The sequence below is a fragment of the Herpailurus yagouaroundi genome, unplaced genomic scaffold (assembly GCF_014898765.1).
Source record: "Herpailurus yagouaroundi ecotype Mexico unplaced genomic scaffold, PumYag 67623, whole genome shotgun sequence".
NCBI lineage: Eukaryota > Metazoa > Chordata > Mammalia > Carnivora > Felidae > Herpailurus > Herpailurus yagouaroundi.
In genome coordinates this window covers 653451-675195 of record NW_024420424.1, presented here as the reverse complement: position 1 = coordinate 675195, position 21745 = coordinate 653451, and the positions used below count along the sequence as shown (strand labels likewise).

General features: G+C 36.8%; 1 protein-coding gene across 3 annotated transcripts in view; it reads right to left on the bottom strand.

Moving 5' to 3' along the window:
- The window catches only part of HDX (highly divergent homeobox), a 171075-nt gene that overhangs the window by 12893 nt on the left and 136437 nt on the right, over positions 1-21745 (bottom strand). For all 3 annotated transcript variants that reach the window (XM_040467866.1, XM_040467865.1, XM_040467867.1), the window contains exons 7-8: positions 20388-20464; positions 16715-16798 (exon numbers count right to left, since the gene is read on the bottom strand). In XM_040467866.1, the coding sequence (XP_040323800.1) occupies positions 16715-16798; positions 20388-20464 (161 nt within the window). The remainder of the gene's footprint in view (positions 1-16714; positions 16799-20387; positions 20465-21745) is intronic.

Sequence of the window (21745 nt, the reverse complement as noted above, 5' to 3'; positions counted from 1 at the left end):
ATATATAGTGTCCTTTGAATAAATACCCAGTAGTGCAATTGCTGGGTCGTAGGGTAGTTCTATTTTTAATTTTTTGAAGAGCCTCCATACAGTTTTCTAGAGTACCAATTTGCATTCCCAATAGCAATGCAAAAATGTTCCCCTTTCTCCACATCCTCATCAACATCTGTCATTTCCTGAGTTGTTAATTTCAGCCATTCTGACAGGTGTGAGGTGGCATCTCATTGTGGTTTGATTTGTATTTCCCTGATGATGAGTGATGTTGAGAATTTTTTTCATGTGTCTGTTAGCCATCTGGATGCTTGCTTTAGAAAAGTGCCTATTCATGTCTTCTGCCCATTTATTCACTGGATGATTGGTTTTGGGGATGTTGAGTTTAATAAATTCTTTATAGATTTTGGCTACAAACCCTTTATCCAATAAATCATTTGCAAATATGTTCTCCCATTCCATCGGTTGCCTTTTAGTTTTGTTGATTGTTTCCTTTGCTGTAAAGAAGCTTTTTTTATCTTGATGAGGTCCCAATAGTTCATTTTTGCTTTTGTTTACCTTTCCTCCAGAGACACGTTTAGTAGGAATCTGCTGAGGTCGAGTTCAAAGAGAGTGTTGCCTCCTTTCTCCTCTAGGATTTTGATAGTTTTCTGTCTCACATTTAGTTCTTCCATCTATTTTTAATTTATTTTTGCATATGATGTAAGAAAGTGGTCCAGTTTCATTCCTCTGCATGTCACTGTCCAGTTTTCCTGGCACAATTTGCTGAAGATACTGTCTTTTTTTTCCATTGGATACTCTTTCCTGCTTTGTCAAAGATTAGTTAGCCATACTATTGTGGGTCCATTTCTGGGCTCTCTATTGTGTCCATTGATCTATATGTCTGTTTTTGTGCCAGTACCATACTGTCTTGATGATTATAGCTTTGTAATGCAGCTTGAAGTCTGGAATTGTGATGCCTTCAGCTTTGGTTTCCTTTTTCCACATTACTTTGGTTATTCTGGGTCTTTTGTGGTTACATACAAATTTTAGGATTGTTTGTTCTAGCTCTGTGAAGAATGTTGGTATTATTTTAAAAGGGATTGCATTCAATGTGTAGATTGCCTTGGGTAGTATAGATATTTTAATAATACTTGTTCTTCCAACAAAGACTACAAAGGATCAGAGAACATCACTAGAAACAACAAATCTACAGGTAACACAATGGAAGTAAATTCATATCATTCAATAATCACTCTGAATGTAAATGGACTAACTACTCCAAACACAAGACATAGGGTATCAGAATAGATTAAAAAACAAGATCCATGTATATGTTGCCTACAAGGGACACATTTTAGGTCTAAGGACACTTGAAGATTGAAAATGAGGGGATTAAGAAAATCTGTCATGCTAATGGAGGTCAAAAGAAAGCCAGAGTAGCCATAGTTATATAAAAAACTAAATTTTAAAACAAAGATTGTAATAAGAGATGAAAAAGGGCATTATATCACAATTAAGGAGTCTATCCACCAAGAAGATTTAACAATTGTAAATATTTATGTCCCCATCTTGGTGATTCCAAATATATAAATCAATTAATGACAAATATAAAGAAATCCATAGATAATAATACCATAATAATAGGAGACTTTAATACCACACTACAACAATGGCCAGATTATTTAAGCATAAAATAAAAAAAAAGAAACAATATCTTTGAATGAAACAAGATGGACTTAACAGATACATTCAGATCATTCATCCTAAAGCAGCAGAATACACATTCTTCTTGAGTGCACATGGAATATTCTCCAGAAGAGATCACATACTGAGTCACAAATCAGCCCTAAACAGGTGTAGTGTCTCCTTTGAATGCATAGTCCTAATGAGCTGCATTCACAGTCCATTAAAAAACATTTTTAAAACATTAATTTACATTTGCAGAAATCAGAAGTCATCTTTGGTATGCAGATCTCTAATTTCTCATGCAAATATTTCTTCTACTCAGTATTTATACAATTTTTGAAAAACAAAAACAGCTTTAAGATAATTCCATTTTACAAATATTTTCTTCTTGGAGCTGCTTTTTGCAGGCCTATGAAACACTTTTTTGATTACAGACAGGAATGTATGTGTACTTTAGAGAATTTCCTAAGTACATGGAGTGTTTGTGAGAGGAACTAGTAAGAAACTATCAGTCACCGAATTGCACAAAAGAAGATATACCTCAATTTTCTTGTTAACATCTTCCCTACATTTCCAGTAAGCTTTGTCCATTCTTCTCCAAGTTGAATATAGGGAGCACTCAAGCCTTCATGTACACTGGAGATCTGATATCTCAGCAGGCTATCAATGGCTGCCAAAATTGAGGTACTATTTTATGATATATCTACTCATGATTCAGGGACTGAGCTCACCAAGTTGTCTCTTAAGTATTTTAGATTAGTCAGAACTTCTAGTGATGCGGGTTTCTAGCAATATGTATCAATCAAAAAACTCACTATGTACAAACTGAGTATTGCATAGTAATAATTATCAAATGCACATTAAGAAACCATTCTTTCATTTTGTTACACTGAATCTGAAGAATAATGAAAGACTGTTTATTCCAGTGTCGGAAAAAATTATAATGATCCAGCTTCTAATATTAATTGATTGTATATAAATGAGCACTTGCACACCACTATTAAAACTTTTTCCAAGGATAAGTAAACTAACTTATTCACTCAGGAACTATATAATGGATACCTATGTGCTGGAAACTAGGTAACACATAGATGAATAAGATACATCTCTCCTTTCAAGAGCCTTATGATGAATATAATTAAGAAACCAACAAAGTGATTTTGATTCCAAAACAAAGAACAATAGTATGGGTATGCAAAAAGAGAACAAAAATGTTCTCTGAAAAAAGATTGAGTTTCAAAACTGATGAGCTGTTTTAAATTGACATCCTGAAGTCAGCAATGAGAACTGCTAAATGAGGTTTTATTTACCTTTACTTTATATTTCATATCATTTTCTGGTAGAAAATAGTTTTCAATTTGACTAATCTACAAATCAATAAGGAAAAGACTTTAACACATTAGAAAACCAGGCACTACTTGGAAATGAGAAAGAATGAAATATGGCCTTTTGTAGCAACGTGGATGGAACTGGAGAGCGTTATGCTAAGAGAAAGACAGATTCCATATGTTTTCACTCTTATGTGGATCCTGAGAAATTTAACAGAAGTCCATGGGGGAGGGGAAAGGAAAAAAAGAGAGGGAGGGAGGCAAACCATAAGAGACTTTTAAAAACTGAGAATAAACTGAGGGTTGATGGGGGGATGGGAGGGAGGAGAGGGTGGGTGATGGGTGTTGAGGAGGGCACCTGTCGGGATGAGCACTGGGTGTTGTATGGAAACCAATTTGACAATAAATTTCATATTAAAAAAAAGAAAATCAGGCAAAATATGTGAAGAGTTACTTTACAAAGAGATTATACAAAAGGTCAATATTATAATAAAATGTTTAGTTTTATTAATTACAGGTAAATGAAAAGTTAAAACCACAATACAATAATATTTCACATAAACCAGAGGGGCTAAAATGCAAAATTCAGACAGTGCAAAGTATTAATGAGAGTAGTGTAATTCCCATTCACTGATGCTGGAAGCATAAAATTTGGATAATATTCACACACACACACACACACATATATATATATATATATATATATATATATATATATGTTAGATAATATTACTTTATTCTACAAAATTATTATTGAAGTAAAATTGACAAACAATAGTGTATTAGTTTCAGGTATGCAAAATATTGATTTGAAAATTCTATATATTTCTCAGTGCTCATGACAATAAGTGTGGTCTCAGTCTATCACATACAATGTTATTACATTATTGAATATATTCCCTATGCTGTACTTTTCTACACTGAAACTTGTTTTATTTATTTATTTATTTATTTATTTATTTATTTATTTATTTATTTATAAAAATAAATCCCTCCCTCTCTAACCTCTTTTTTTTTCTTCCACTCCCCCATGGTCTTCTGTTAAGTTTCTCAGGATCCACATAAGAGTGAAAACATATGGTATCTGTCTTTCTCTGTATGACTTATTTCACTTAGCAGAACACTCTCCAGTTCCATCCACATTGCTACAAAAGGCCATATTTCATTCTTTCTCATTGCCACATAGTTATTCAATTCTGTATATAACCCCCAATTTCTTTATCCATTTATCAGTTGTTGGACATTTAGGCTCTTTCCATAATTTAGCTATTGTTGAAAGTGCTACTATAAACATTGGGGTACATGTGCCCCTATGCATCAGCACTCCTGTATCTTTTGGGTAAATTCCTAGCAGTGCTATTGCTGGGTCATAGGGTAGATCTATTTTTAATTTTTTGAGGAATCTCCACAGTTTTACAGAGCAGCTGCACAGTTTGCATTCCCCCCAAAAGTGCAAGAGGGTTCCCGTTTCTCCACATCCTCACATCCTCATCCATAGTCTCCTGATTTGTTCATTTTACACACTCTGACTGGCATGAGGTGGTATTGAGTGTGGTTTTCATTTGTATTTCCCTGAGGAGTGGCAATGTTGAGCATCTTTTCATGTGCCCGTTGGCCATCCGGATGTCTTCTCTAGAGAAGTGTCTATTCATGTTTTCTGCTCTTTCTTCACTGGATTATTTGTTGTTCGGGTGTGGAGTTTGGTGAGCACTTTATAGATTTTGGATAGTAGCCCTTTGTCAGATATGTCATTTGAAAATATCTTTTCCCATTCCATAGGTTGCCTTTTAGTTTCGTTGATTGTTCCCTTTGCAGTGCAGACGCTTTATAACTTCATGAGGTCCCAATATTTCACTTTTGCTTTTAATTCCCTTGCCTTTTGGGATGTGTCAAGTAAGAAATTGCTGTGGCTGAGGTCACAGAGGTTCTTTCCTGCTTTCCCTCTAGGGTTTTGATGGTTTCTTGTCTCACATTTAGGTCCTTCATCCATTTTGAGTTTGTTTTTGTGAATGGTGTAAGAAAGTGGTCTAGTTTCATCCTTCTGCATGTTGCTGCCCAGTTTTCCCAGCATCATCCATCAACTGATGAATGGATAAAGAAATTGTGGTTTATATACACAATGGAATACTACGTGGCAATGAGAAAAAATGAAATATGGCCTCTTGTAGCAACGTGGATGGAACTGGAGAGTGTGATGCTAAGTGAAATAAGCCATACAGAGAAAGACAGATACCATATGGTTTCACTCTTATGTGGATCCTGAGAAACTTAACAGGAACACATGGGGGAGGGGAAGGAAAAAAAAAAAAGAGGTTAGAGTGGGAGAGAGCCAAAGCATAAGAGACTGTTGAGAACTGAGAGCAAACTGAGGGTTGATGGGGGGTGGGAGGGAGGAGAGGGTGGGTGATGGGTATTGAGGAGGGCACCTTTTGGGATGAGCACTGGGTGTTGTATGGAAACAATTTGACAATAAATTTCATATATAAATAAAAAAATAAATAAAGAGACTGTCTTTTTTTCTATTGGATATTCTTTCCTGCTTTGTCAAAGATTAGTTGGCCATACTTTTGTGGATCTAGCTCTGGGGTTTCTATTCTATTCCATTGGTCTCTGTGTCTGTTTTTGTACCAATACCATGCTGTCTTGATGATTACAGCTTTGTAGTAGAGGCTAAAGTCTGGGATTGTGATGCCTCCTGATTTAGTCTTCTTCTTCAATATTACTTTGACTATTTGGGGTCTTTTGTGGTTCCATACAAATTTTAGGATTGCCTGTTCTAGCTTTGAGAAGAATGCTGGTGCAATTTTGATTGGTATTGCATTGAATGTGTAGATGGCTTTGGGTAGTATTGATATTTTAATAACATTTATTCTTCCAATCCATGAGCATGAAATGTTTTTCCATTTCTTTATATCTTCTTCAATTTCCTTCATAAGCTTTCTATAGTTTTCAGCATACAGCTCTTTGACATCGTTGGTTAGGTTTATTCCTAGGTGTTTTATGATTCTTGGTGCAGTTGTGAATGGGATCAGTTTCATTATTTGTCTTTCTGTTGCTTCATTATTTGTGTATAAGAATACAACTGATATGTGTACATTAATTTTGTATCCTGAAACTTTATTGAATACGTATGTCAGTTCTAGCAGACTTTTGGTGGAGTCTATCGGATTTTCCATGTATAATAGCATGTCATCTGCAAAAAGCGAAAGCTTGACTTCATCTTTGCCAATTTTGATGCCTTTGATTTCCTTTTGTTGTCTGATTGCTGATGCTAGCACTTCCAGCACTATGTTAAACAACAGTGGTGAGAGTGGGCATCCCTGTCGTGTTCCTGATCACAGGGGGAAAGCTCTCAGTTTTTCCCCATTGAGGATGATGTTAGCTGTGGGCTTTTCATAAATGGCTTTTATGATCTTTAACTATGTTTCTCCTATCCCAACTTTTTTGAGGGTTTTTATTAAGAAAGAATGCTGAATTTTGTCAAATGGTTTTTCTTCATCAATTGACAGCATCATATGGTTCTTTTGTTTTATTAATGTGATGTATCACATTGATTGATTTGCAAATGTTGAACCAGCCCTGCAGCCCAGGAATGAATCCCACTTGATCGTGGTGAATAATTCTTTTTATACGCTGTTTAATTCGATTTGCTAGTATCTTATTGAGAATTTTTGCATCCATATTCATCAGGGATATTGGCCTGTATTTCTCCTTCTTTGCTGGGCCTCTGTCTGGTTTAGGAATCAAGGTAATGCTGGCTTAATAGAAATAGTCTGGAAGTTTTGCTTCCATTTCTATTTTTTGGAACAGCTTGAGAAGGATAGGTATTATCTCTGCTTTAAATGTCTGGTAGAATTTCCCTAGGAAGCCATGTGGTCCTGGACTCTTATTTCTTGGGAGATTTTCTATAATTCATTTAACTTTTTCGGTGTTTATGCATCTGTTCAAGTTTTCCATTTCTTCCTGTTTGAGTTTTGGATGTGTGTGGGTGCTTAGAAATTTGTCCATTTCTTCCAGGTTGTCCACTTTGTTGGTATATAATTTTTCATAGTATTCCCTGATAATTGCTTGTATTTCTGAGGGATTGGTTGTAATAATTCCATTTTCATTCATCATTTTATCTATTTGGGTCATCTCCCTTTTCTTTTTGAGAAGCCTGGCTAGAGGTTGGTCAATTTCGTTTCTTTTTTCAAAAAAACACTTCTTTGTTTCATTGATCTGCTCTACAGTTTTTTTCAAGATTCTATATTGTTTATTTCTTCTCTGATCTTTATTATTTCTCTACTTCTCCTGTGTTTGGGGTGTTTGCCATTCTGCTTCTATTTCCTTTAGGTGTACTGTTAGATTTTGTATTTGGGATTTTTCTTGTTTCTTGAGATTGGCCTGGACTGCAATGTATTTTCGTCTCAGGACTGCCTTTGCTGCATCCCAAAGTGTTTTGATTGTTGTCTTTTCATTTTCATTTGTTTCCACATATTTTTAAATTTTTTCTCTAATTGCCTGGTTGACCCATTCATTCTTTAGTAGGGTGTTCTTTTTTTTTTTTTTTTCAACGTTTATTTATTTTTGGGACAGAGAGAGACAGAGCATGAACGGGGGAGGGTCAGAGAGAGAGGGAGACACAGAATCGGAAACAGGCTCCAGGCTCTGAGCCATCAGCCCAGAGCCTGACGCGGGGCTCGAACTCATGGACCGCGAGATCGTGACCTGGCTGAAGTCAGACGCTTAACCGACTGCACCACCCAGGCGCTCCTAGTAGGGTGTTCTTTAACCTCCATGATTTTGGAAGTTTTCTAGACTTTTTCCTGTGGTTTATTTCAAGCTTCATAGCATTGGGTTCTGAAAGTGTGCATGGTATGATCTCAATTCTTGTATTCTTATGAAGGGCTGTCTTGTGACCCAGTATGTGATCTATCTTGGAGAATGTTCCATGTGCACACGAGAAGAAAGTATATTCTGTTGCTTTGGGATGCAGCGTTCTAAATGTATCTATCAAGTCCATCTAATCCAATGTATCAGTGAGGGCCCTTGCTTTTTTATTGACCGTGTGTCTAGATGATCTATCCATTGTTGTAAGTGGGGTATTAAAGTCCCCTGCAATTACCACCTTCTTATCAATAAGGTTGCTTATGTTTGTGATTAATTGTTTTATATATTTAGGGGCTCCTGTATTCACTGTATAGATATTTCTAATTGTTAGCTCTTCCTAATGGGTAGACCCTGTAATTATTATATAATGTCCTTCTTCATCTCTTGTTACAGCCTTTAATTTAAAGTCTAGTTTGTCTGATAAGGTCAAGTTTGTCTCAAATAACTCCAGCTTTCTTTGGACTTCCAGTAGCATGGTAGATAGTTCTCCATCCCCTCACTTTCAATCTGAAGGTGTCCTCAGGTCTAAAATGAGTCTCTTATAGACAGCAAATAGATGCGTCTTGGTTTTTTTAATCTATTTTGATACCCTGTGTCTTTTGGTTGGCGCATTTAGTCCATTTACATTCAGTGTTTTTATACAAAGACATGGGTTTAGAGTCATTGTCATGTCTGTAGGTTTCATGCTTGTAGTGGTGTCTCTGGTACTTTGTGGTCCTTGCATCATTTCACTCACAAAGTCCCCCTTAGGATCTCTTGTATTGCTGGTTTAGTGTTGATGAATTCCTTCATTTTTTGTTTGTTTAGGAAGACCTTTATTTCTCCTTCTACTCTGAATGACAGACTTGCTGGATACAGGATTCTCGGATGCATATTTTTTTGTTCATCACGTTGAAGATTTCCTGCCGTTCCTTTCTGGCCTGCCAAGTTTCAGTAGAGAGATCCATCACTAGTCTTATAGGTCTCCCTTTATATGTTAGAGTGTGTTTATCCCTAGTTGCTTTCAGAATTTTCTCTTTATCCTTGTATTTTACCAGTTTCACTATGATATGTCGTGCAGAAGATCGATTCATGTCACGTCTGAAGGGAGTTCTCTGTGCCTCTTGGATTTCAATGCCTTTTTCATTTCCCATATCAGAAAAGTTCTCAACAATAATTTGTTCAATACACCTTCAGCCCCTTTCTTTTTCTCTTCCTCTTCTGGAATCCCTATTATATGGATATTTTTGCATTTCATTGTATCACTTAGTTCTCTAATTTTCCCCTCATACCCCAGGATTTTTTTCATCTTTTTCTCAGCTTCCTCTTTTTCCATAATTTTATCTTCTAATTCATCTATTCTCTCCTCTGCCTTTTCAATCCCAGCTGTGGTCACCTCTATTTTATTTTTCACCTCATTTATAGCATTTTTTAGCTCCTTCTGACTGTTTCTTAGTCCCTTGATCTCTGTAGCAATAGATTCTCTGCTGTCCTCTATACTTTTCTCAAGCCCAGCGATAAATTTTCTGACTATTATTTTAAATTCTTGTTCTGTTAAATTGCTTAGATCATTTTTGATCAATTCATTAGCTGTCGTTACTCTCTGGAGTTTTTTTTGAGGAGAATTCTTCCATTTAGTCATGTTGGGTATTCCCTGGAGTGGCGTGGAACTTCAGGGCACTTCCCTTGTGCTGAATGGAGTAACTTGTGTTGGTGGGCAGGGCTGCAGTCAGACCAGATGTCTGCCCCCAGCCCACCACTGGGGCCGCAGTCAGACTGGTGTGTACCATATCATCCCCTCCCCCAGGGGCAGGACTCACCGTGGAGTGGTGTGACCCCTGTCTGGGCTACTTGCACACTGCCAGGCTTGTGGTCCTGCTTCTATGGGATCTGGCGTATTAGCCGGGGTGGATGCGCAAGGTACACAGTGGAGGGAGGGCAGACTTAGTTCGCTTTGTGGCCACTGACCTGCGGGAGGGGTACTGCAGCACCAGGTGGGGGGCAGGCAGACCCGTTGGAGGGATGGATCCACAGAAGCAAAGCATTGGGTGTTTGTGCTGTGCAAGCAAGTTCGGTGACAGAAACTGGTTCCTTTTGGGATTTCGGCTGGGGGATGGGAGAGAAAGATGGCACTGGCCAGAGCCTTTGTTCCCCGCTGAGCTGAACTCTGTCTTCTGGGGCTCAACACCTCTCCCTCCGGATGTTCTCTCGCCCTCTTGCTCTCCGAGCAGAGCTGTTGACTTTTAACATTCTAGATGTTAAGTCCCACTTGCTGTCAGAACTCAGGCAGTCTGGCCCCTCCACTTTTGCAAGCCAGACTCGGGGGCTCTGCCTTGCTCAGCGGGCGGCCCCTCCACTGCCCTGGCTCCCTCCCACTAGTCTGGGTAGTGAGCACCACCTCTCTGTCTTCCTACCCTCTTCCTTGGGCCTCTCGTCTACACTTGGCTCTGGAGAGTCCATTCTGCTGGTCTTCTTGTGGTTTTCTGGGTTATTTAGGCAGATGTGGGTGGAATCTAATTGATCAGCAGGACGAGATGAGCCCAGCGTCCTCCTAAGCCGCCATCCACTCCAGCTATCTCCCTATTTTTGTTTATTTTTGGAAGAGACATAGACAGTCCAAGTGGGGGAACGGAAGGTAGAGAGGGAGAGAGAGAATCCCAAGCAGGCTCCTTGTTGCCAGCACAGACCCTGACCTGGGACTCAAACTCACGAAAGTGTGAGATCATGACCTGAGCCCAAACTAAGCGTCAGAGGCTTAACCGACTCAGCCACTCAGGCGTCCCAACTTAATTATTTGATAACTGGAAGTTTGCACCTCTTAATTCCCTTCATCTATTTTGCTCATTCCCCCACCCACCTCCCCTCTGGCAACCACCACTTTGTTCTATGTATTTAAGTGTCTGTTTATTTTGTGTGTTCATTTGTTTCCTTAAATTCCATGTACAAGTGAAATCATATCATATTTACCTTTCACTGTTGAATTTATTTCACTTAGTGTGATACCCTGTATGTACATCCATGTGGTCACAAGTGGCAAAAACTCATTCTTCTTCTATGGCAAAGTAACACATGCACACACACACACACACACACACACACACACACACATCTCTACTTCTTTACCCATTCATCCATCCCTGGACAGTTCTAGAGACTGTATATTTCTAGGGATTTATTCATTTCTCTAGGTTGTCCGATTTAATGTCATATGATATTTCATAATAGTTTCTTATATTTCTTTGTATTTCTATGGTGTTGGTTGTTATTTCTCTCCCTTCATTTGATGAGTCATCTCTCTTTTTTCTTGATGAGTCTAGATAGAGATTTATCAATTCTGTTTAACTTTTCAAAGAACCAGCAATGGGTATCATTGATATTCTCTATTGTGTTTGTAGTGTCTATTTTACTTATTCCTGTGCTAACATTTATTATTTCCTTCCTTCTACTAGCTGTGGAATTTATTTTTTCTTCTTATGGTTACTTTAGGTGTGAGGCTTGGTTATCTATTTGAGATTGTTCTTGTTTCTTGAGGTAGGCCTGTATTGCTATATGAAGTTCACTCTTAGGGCTTCTTTTGTTGCATCCTAAAGATTTTGGATTGCTGTGTTTTCATTTTCATTTGTCTCCATGTATTTTTTAATTGCCTTCGATTTCTTCATTGACCCACTGGAGTTTAGTAGCTTGTTGGTTACCCCGATTGTTTGTTTTTTTCAGTTTTTTTCCCTGTAATTGATTTCTAGTTTCATACTGTTGTGGTTAATGCTGTGCTTGATATTATTTTAAGCTTTTCATATTTATTGAGACTTGTTTTGTGGCCTAATATATGATTGGTCCTGGAGAATGTGCCATGTGCACTTGAAAAGACTGTGTGCTCTTCTGTTTTTTGATAGAATGTTCTGGAAATAACAATTAGGTCCATCTGGAGTAATGTGCCATTCAAAGCCATAGTTTCCTTGTTGATTTTCTGTCTGGATGATCTATCCATTGATGTAAGTGGGGTCTTAAAGTTCCCTGCTATTGTTGCATCACTGTAAATTTCTCCCCTTATGTCTCTTAATATTTGCTTTATATATTTTGGTGCCTCTATATTGGGTGCATAAATATATACAATCATTCTATTCTCTTCTTGGACTGTCTCCTTTATCATCATGTGGTGTCCTTCTTTGGCTCTTATTACAGTTTGCTTTAAAGCCTATTTTGTCTGATATAAGTATTACTACCCAGCTTTCTTTTGGCTTCCATTGGCATGGTAAATATTCTTCCATCCCTTCACTTTCAATCTGCATGTGTCTTAGTTTTGAAGTGTCTTATAGGTAGCATATAGATGGGTCTTGCATTTTTATGCATTCAGTCACCCTGTGTTTTGATTGGAGCATTTGGCCCATTTACCTTTAAAATAGTTATTAATGGGTATGTACTTATTGCCTTTTTAAAAATCGTTTTCTGGTTGTTCTTATAGTTATTCTCTGTTCTTTTCTTTTCTTGTTTATTTCCCTTGTGTTTTGATGGCTTACTTTAGTGTTATGTTTAGTTTCTGTTCTCTTTATTGTTTTGTATATCTATAGTAATTTATTGATTTGTGCATACCATTGCATTCATATGTTACATTTTATGTGAATAGCAGTCTACATTAAGTTGATGGTCACTTTAGTTTCAATACATTCTAAAAGCACTACCTTGTTACTCCCGCATCCATTTTATGTACATAATGTTATATTTTACATCTTCCTATTTTGTGTATCCCTTTTATAGCCACATTTGATTTTACTACTTTTATGTTTTAACCTCCTTACTGGCTTTATGAAGTTTATAAGTGACTAATAGACTAACTTTCACTCTATGTTTGCTTTAACCTGGAAATTATTTCTTTGCTTAATTTCCTTTCTTCAAGTCATTGCCTTTTCTTTCTGCTCAAAAAAAGTCCCTTTATCATTACTTGTGAAGTTGGTTTACTGGCGATGAATTCCTTTAACATTCTTCTTTGTAGGGGGTGGTGTCTGGGAAACTCTTCCTCTTCCCTTCAATTCTGAATGATAACCTTCCTGGGTAGGGTATTCTTTGTTGTAGTTTTTTTTTCTCCCTTTTATCTCCTTGAATATATCATGCCAATCCCTTCTGGCCTGCAATGTTTCTGCTGAAAAATTACCTGATAGCCCTTTGGGGTTTCCCTTGTTTGTAACTATTTTCTTTTGCTGCTTTTAAATTCTTTCTTCAATATTACATTTTGACAGTTTAATTATTATGTGTCTTGGTGTGGACCTCCTTGGGTTCATCTTGTTAGGGGCTCTACTTACTTCTTGGACCTGGATCTCTGTTTCCTTCCCCAGGTTAGAGAAGTGTCCTGCTATTGTTTTGTTTTGTTTTTTTTTTTTTCAAATAATTTTCATTTCCCTTTCTCTCTCTCTTCTCCTTCTGGGAATTCTATAATGTGAATGTTATGCTTGATGGTGTTGCATAGTTTCTTAACTTATTCTCCTTTTATTATTCTTTTTCTTTTTGCTCTTCAGATTAGTCACTTTCCATTACCCTGTCTTCCAGATTGCTGATCCATTTTTCTGCATTCTTTAATCTGCTATTGATTCCCTCTACTGTATTTTTCATGTCAGTCATTGAATTCTTCAGCTATGATTCATTCTTGTTTATATTCTTTAATACTCTGTGGACATTCTCACTGGGTTTATCCACTCTTTTTTCTCAAGTCTTTTCAGTATCTTTATGACCATTACTTTGAACTCTTTATCAGGCATATTTCTTATCTTTGCTTCATTTAGCTCTTTACTGTGATTGTCTTGTTCTTTCATTTGGGACATATTCCTCTGACTTCTCATTTCATCCAACTCTGTGTGTGTGTTTCTATGTATTAGGTAGAGCAGCTATATCTTCTGGTCATTCAAGTAGTGGCCTTGTGTATAAGAGGTCCTGTGGTGCCCTATAATTCAATTCTCCCATGTCACCAGAACCAGGTGCCCCAGGGGTATCCCCTGTGTGGGTTGCAGGCACTTCTTGTTGTGGCTGAGCATAGTTGCCTTCATCCCAGATAGCTTCTATGGCCCACTTTGCCTTCTGTGAGCACAACTTTGAGTATCCTGGTTGAGGCCAAGTAGTACTGGTTGGTGGGCGAGGCCATTACTCATTCTAACAGTGTGCTATTAACCTCTCTGCCAAGACTGCACATACACGGAAGTTCAGGGCTCAGTCCCTTCCTTATACATGCAGCTAAGGGGTCTGGCTACAGTAATTGTGGGTGCCTGGTGTGTTGGTTTGTTACTCCCTCCATATGAGTGGAGTCACTTTGTTTTGGTGCTGGTCTGTGCCAAAGCTGTAAACCAGGTGTAGTTGGTCAGGAACAGCTTTGGAAGCTGTGCCTATCATGGCAGGTGTTTTGGGTGTGGTTGGTCCTCAGAGGAATTACTTGGTGAAGCAGTTGTTGCTGGCAAGGAAGATGGAGAGTGTTAGAAATGGCTCTTGTAGGCCTCTGGCTCTTTACTCTGGGAAAAGCCAAGAAATTTTTGACATTGTTAAACTTTCATTCTTGAAGAAATATGAAGATCCCTTTCCTTCCAGTACATGTTCTAAGATTAAACAATAAATGCCTTTCATGTATACTTCAGGCACTTTTCAAACTGCTGTTTTCTGTGCTGTGTCTTGGACCCATTTACTTAGTATACTGTCTCTTTAAGGATAAGTACTCGGTTTCCTATCAACCTTCAGCTTTCATGGCATTAAGCTTACTGATTTTTAAAGTTCCCAGAGTTAATGCCTGCTGGTTTCCAAAGCCAAACATTATGGGGACTTTTCTTCCCTGTGGTGTCCCCAGTGCCAGCAGTGCCCTTTGAGGAGTCTGAGTCACTTCTCCATGACTGTGATGTCCCTCTTGTTTGTATTTACTCACACAGGGAGTTGGTTCCCAACTGCATCTCTGCCTCTTACCCTTTATATGTGGCTTCTTAAGACTAGCTGTGCAACATCTCTTCTGGTAGTGATTAGTAACAGTTAGTTGAATAGATGTATAATATTGCCTAGGTATTTCTGTGGGAATAGGTGAACTCAGGATTCTTCTAGTCTTCCATCTTCTTTCCTTTCCTAATTTACCCTTGCTTTTGAATTAAGGTAAGAAATCACAAATGAAGTGAAGTATTTCAATAATGGTTATGAAAAGGGGCACCTAGGTGGCTCAGTTGGTTAAGCATCTGACGTCAACTCAGGTCATGATTGCATGGTTTGTGAGTTTGAGCCCTGTAGCAGGCTCTGTGCTGACAGCTCAGAGCCTGGAGCCTGCTTCAGGTTCTGTGTCTCCCTCTCTCTCTGCCCTTCCCCACTAGCACTCTGCCTCTCTCTCTCTCTCTCTCTCTCTCAAAAATAAACCTTAAAAATAAAAAAAAATGATTATGGAAAGATATATTTTCTATATAGGTGTTAATTTTTTAGAGTTAAAGGAAAGACATTTATGTAGGATATTAATGTGTTGTCAAAGACATTCTTAACAAGATAGTTAAGGACTCCTATTCCCACAGCATTTACCGCAATGGAAAACATTGAATCATTAAATGTCCTATAGAGTGCAATAAAAATGTAATTAGCATTTCTGGGTATAACATTCTACCCTACCCTTGTTTTAGCTCAAAACCTTCTCAAGTGGCACTCCAGAAGGGAAAGGTTCTGGAGAGTATCCTCTGTTTTTAGTCCAACTCCATTTGACCTGTTTGAGAGTACTAAGTGGAGATTACTTAGCAGCCATGCAATCCGGTCCTCTTTGTAATTTTCATACCTTGTGCCACATGGTACAGAGCTCTTTAAACCTAACTGGGCATTTAGAAATACTTTATGACTATGGAGGAAAGATAAGAATGATCTCTTGTAGTTCAGAAATACAATTTTATAATTTTATTAGTTGGAAATACAGCTTAAATACTGGATTATAGTGTGCATTTTGACCACTTAACAAATAAATTTCAAAAGATAATTTTCTCCTATGTTTATAATGTTCAATATTATAAAGTCTGACATGTTATAAACATTTAGGAAATAATCTGTTGAAGTACATAATTTCAATTATAGTAAAACCAAAAAGACTCTGAAAAAATGAAAAGTATTCTTTTCTGATTATTTTTTTCTATTAACAGCTTAGGATGATTAATCTCTGCTTTGTCACTTATGATATTTCAAGAAAAGAACTTTTGTATATGGATAGAAAGATTGGCCAAAATTTGGAAAGCCACAAAGTTACCTAGTAAGATACAGTATTGATTAACAAAGTGGTAATAATTATATATCTATGCAGAAAACATATTGACATATAGACAGATATCTCATGTCAAAATTTAATAAAATAAAATTATGTATGGCACACTCACAACATAAGCCTTATAGTTTAGGTACAAGTGGTTTTAAGAAAATGTCATCTCTATTTATATTCATTTGGTATTTGTTCTGCAAATTGTTTTTAAACTTCTCAAACAAGTTTCCTACAAATGGTCTTCAAAAGTTGAATTCCAAGATAAAATTAGCAAATGCCACTGGAAAAAAAACTCCCCTTTGCCACCATTTAAAAATAAACATTACCTTTTAATCCACTGTCATAAATTAACCAACTAACATAAATTAACCAACACTGTGCACAGCCTCACCTTGGTATACACTATCAACACCTACTCCCACTCAGCAAGCTCTTTGCTTAAAACCACAACCACTAAACTAGCCAGCATTAAAATGGCCAACATCTTGACTGATATCTAAGTGCCTGAGAAAGTCAATGTGGAGCCCCAGTTTAACTTATCAAATGAAAGTAAAAGTGAAATAAACTAGTACATAAGTACTGTAAAAGTCTGCTTCAATTAGTACCTTCTCTTAATGAATTAAGAATTTGAAATTACTTTCACCTTATAATCCAAGAGAGAATTCACTTGTTCAACTTCACAATTACTTATCATGTCACTTTCTTCATCATCAATAATTTCTATTTTCTGTAACAGAAGTAGAGAAGTTTCAATAAATATATATCTGATTATCATCACTACACTCAACAATGTATAGAACATATACATTCAATGTTTACTTTTTATGATGAGATCATCTAGTCTAGATTATCCACAATAAACTGATAACTGACTGGCTCTTCAGTGTTATAACCAGTGTGTGTTTGAGCCACCTTCCTCTACCTTTAATTGATAACTGCTTAGTAAATAGAAAATTATTGGGATGCTTGGGTGGCTCAGTTGGTTAAGTGTCTGATTTTGGCTCAGGTCATGATCTCAAGGTTGGTGGGTTCAAGCCCCACGACATGCTCTGTGCTGACAGCTTAAAGCCAGGAGCCTGCTTTGGATTCTATACCCCTGTCTTTCTGCTCCTTCCCCACTCACGCTCTGCCTCTCTCTCCCCCAAAAATAAACATTAATTTTTTTTAAGTAAATAGAAAATTATTGTAATACTATTTAAAATAGCAAAACCTCAGGGCCCCTGGGTCGCTCAGTGGGTTAAGTGTCCAACTCAATTTTAGCTCAGGTCATGATCTCACCAGTTCATGAGATCAAACCCTGCCTAAGGCTCTGTACTGGCAGTCCAGAGCCTGCTTGGAATTCTCTCTCTCCCTCTCTCTCTGCCCTTCCCCACCCCTTCACACTTTCACTCTCTCTCTCTCAAATAAGAAGCTTAAAAATAAACTTTAAACTTTTCACAATATAAAAGGAAAAAAAATAAGCACTTGAATTCTGCTTAAACAGAGCCCTACAGTGACAGGAAGCTCACTTCCCATAAGAGTAGTCTAATGCTAACCATACCTACTTTGTTGCAAGGGCTTTTTTTTTAAATTACCATGTACTTCTTCACAACTAACTTCTAATGTAAAATATCAACATGTGACATGCATTCCAAAGTCAAATACAGCTTTAAAAATTTTATTTATTTATTTTTTATTAAAAACTTTTAATGTTTTATTTATTCTTGAGAGAGAGAGACAGAGCATGAGCGAGGGAGGGGCAGAGAGAGAGTGGGACACAGAATCTGAAGCAGGCTCCAGGCTCTGAGCTGTCAGCACAGAGCCTGACTCAGCGCTCGAAGTCACAAGCGGTGAGATCATGACCTGAGCCGAAGTCGGACGCTCAACCGACTGAGCCACCCAGGCACCCCTAAAAAATTAATTTATTAAATGCACTCCATTAGCTAGACAATTATGATGTGATAATAAAAATAACCTGGCGGTTTTCTTCCTTCACTGGACAGTAAGGAGAGAGAGAGAGGGAGAGAGAGAGAGAGAGGTTAAACTTCCATTATCTTTAGAATTAAGGTTCAACATAGTCTGTCCAGTATTTTGCACATAGTAGGTACTAATTAAATATCTATTCAAAAGAGTGAACAGCTAACTGCTGATGTGAGTAATGACCAATAAGCTCCAACCATGAGAGCAAGGAAAGTTCTCTAATCATGGAACATTATTTTTTTAAATCAAAACCAAAAGACAAGATCAGCTCTAAATTTTTAAGCACCAGGTGTTGTATGGAAGTGTTGATTCACTATATTGTACACCTGAAACTAATATTTCAGTGTGTGTTTACTAATTGGAATTTGAATAACAATTTTTAAAAAGTGGAGAACATACCCTGAATGACCATCCTTAATACTTTGCCTATAAGGATATGTAACCATAGCAGGGTTTGTGACCTACTAGTCAGGAGGACAGTTGCAATGAAAACTGCTTTCTGCTGCCGATTAGAGATGAATCTATTTTGTTTTTAATTAAAATAATTATAAACTTGGTGTTTAATCATATCAGTTTTCATCAGACCTGATTTTACACTTTCCAAATTTTTTTTTAGATTCTGTATTTGTATTGGTTTGGGGGAAAAAAAGATAAGTAATCCAGGGAAGAAGGCACCAAGAATCACTGGATATATATGTGCATATAAATAAGTCTTATATGTCTTTGTGCTTTGTCAAAATTTATCTATAAAAATCAATTGTTTTTCAAAAATTAGTTCCCTAAGTGACTTCGGTCATCCCATGCTATTACTTCATTTATTATTTCCAAATGTCTGCTGAGGGGAGATCCAATGCAGAGAAATTCAGACTAAAAATGAACATGTGTTTAGGGCAAAAGGTTTTAATTTGTAAATAATTGTATATAGCTTGTACAGTACAACTCAAATATAGAGCAGAGGATATTATTACTTCATGGAATGTATGTTAACACGATTAATATTGTGGAAAATAATTATTACTAGCTATCTAAAGAAAACATGGCTTTGCATCAAAATCAAAGCTTGTTTTCCTATAGTCTATTGAGTTGTGTTACTAGGGTCAAACATCAACTTAAATCAGGACTGAGATAAATAAAATGTAATCCTAAACTATATTCTGCACGTGGAAAACACTGTTATATATTGTTGAATTTAACAAAAAAGAGCAAAATTGTATTTTATGTGTCAACTTTTATTAAGGAGATATAGAAGAATCAGAGTGTCATAAATAATTTTCGCAATGGAAGCCTGGCTAAGTCATGAAACTACACCCATTTTGTAACACAAAAATCCATTATAGGGACCATTTTTTAAAGATTTCAATCAAGCAAAAATTACTAATTCAAAAGAAAAAAACAAAAGCAAAATGGCATTTGCTTTTGGCTTTGACTTTAATATTATCTTGATTTCTGTATTACTTGATGGAGTCAAAATATAAACAGATGCTGCTAAAACAGCTGTTTGGAGAACATTTCTATATATCAATAATGTTTACATTTTCACAAAGCCCAGTTTAATCTGCATACAGTCTGTCTCTGCCTGTTACCGAATCTTTTAATATCGTCCTTCTCTCATTAGAGCAATTTTTAAGAAGACTAAAAGAGTCTAATACAACTAGAAAGAAGGTAAGTTTCCAAACATAGTAGAGATAGGTGTGGTGGTCTGAACAGACAACTCTGAATCAGGAATCCTTGGATACAAGACCCAGAACTAACAAGGGATTCCTTCATGGTTTCAGGCTAACCTCAGTTTTATTTCTTCCACCTGTTAAATGAGAAGAAATCTGCTTTTTGCTGAATGTGTTAAAGAAAAGTAACATGTATAAAATGTCTATGTGTAGTAAGCATCAGATTTTTATATGTGCAAATCTCTTCTTTTTTTTAAAAAAAAAATAATGCTTATTTATTTTTGAAGGAGAGACAGAGCACGAGTGTGGGAAATTCAGAGAGAGAGGGAGACACAGAATCTGAAGCAGGCTCCAAGCTCAGAACCATCAGCACAGAGCCCAAAGTGGGGCTTGAACTCACCAACTGTGAGATCATGACCTGAGTCAAAGTTGGATGCTTAACCGAGCCACCCAGGCACCCTACAAATCTCTTCAATCAAAAAATTTGAGGCACAAATGACAGTGCTTTAAGTTTCATTTCTTAAATTCTCAAAGATATATAAATTCATTGGTGACAGCTCTGTTTTGGCTTGTGAAGTGGAGCAAGATTTTATTCTGCTAACACCAGTATCATTACCAAAGGGAAACATATCCTTGAAATCCATCATGTGGGAAAGAATCCATCATGAGGAAAGAATTTCAAAATGTACATACCACATTATCTGCGGATACTGCGTGGTGGTCCTCCTCCTTATGAACCCTTGCCCCATTTGGAACTTCATTGGACTCTTCTACAGAAAAAAAAAGGCCACAGATTCATTTTCATTCCTCAAAATTTTATTGAGAATACCTTTCTCAAGATCACTTAAATATTTTTTCTTATTTTAAAAAGGCACAAATGATATATTCACATCATATATGCTGTGATGAGCAACTGTACCTCTAACAATGCATTCTAGGAAACAAGTGTGGATAGATGGCCACTACAGTGTTGTTTATAATTGAAAAATAAATGGAAATAACCTATATGCTTAACAATGAAGGACTCAATAAATCACTTAGGACCTCTTCCTACAATAAATACTATAAAAATGAAGAAGAATTGATAACAAAGAAAATATTCACAAAAAATTGGAAAGTAAATTAAATGAAGGTGACAAAACCTACTATGTAGGTACAGTGTGATCTCAATTTTGTAAAAGTAAAAGAAGTGTACCTTTTCATAGAGGAAAAAGAAACAAAAAGAATGATGTTATTTAATACCAAAACACTGACATTGTTATTTCTGGACGGAATTACAGGAAACTTCTATTTTTCTTCATTTTGTTTAGTTTTACTTATTTTTTTAATGTTTCTTTATTTTTGAGGAAGAGGGAGAGAGATAGAGCACAAGCTGAGGAAGGGCAGAGAAAGAGGGAGACACAGAATCTGAAGCAGGCTCTGGGCTCTGAGTCAGCACAGAGCACAATGTGGGGCTTGAACCCATGACCCATGAGATCATGACCTGAGTCAAAGTTGGATGTTTAACTGACCCAGGCGCCCTTTAATATTTTGTTAATTCTTATTTCAATTAGTTTAATCATATTTAAATATTTTTACAATGAATTTGTATTACTTATAATAAGTGAAAGATGATAATTTTTGAATACATGATATAAAACTATAAATACAGAATTTTCTAATTTTGTGAAAAGGCATGTGACGTGAACACACACACACACACACACACACCTGCATATATGCAAAGAAAACACTGGCAAAAATACCCACACACTCCTATTTTAAGAATAGTTATTACTGAAAGGTAGGACTATTCTAATTTTTCATTGTATTTTTTTTATTTTCTATAATAAACATGTATCTCTCATATGATAAAAAATCAATATTCTAAAAATATGAAAAAATAAACAAAGGAAAATAAATTCAGAAAAATAAGTCTATTAAAAAGTCTTCTGTGGGGCGCCTGGGTGGCGCAGTCGGTTAAGCGTCCGACTTCAGCCAGGTCACGATCTCGCGGTCCGTGAGTTCGAGCCCCGCGTCGGGCTCTGGGCTGATGGCTCAGAGCCTGGAGC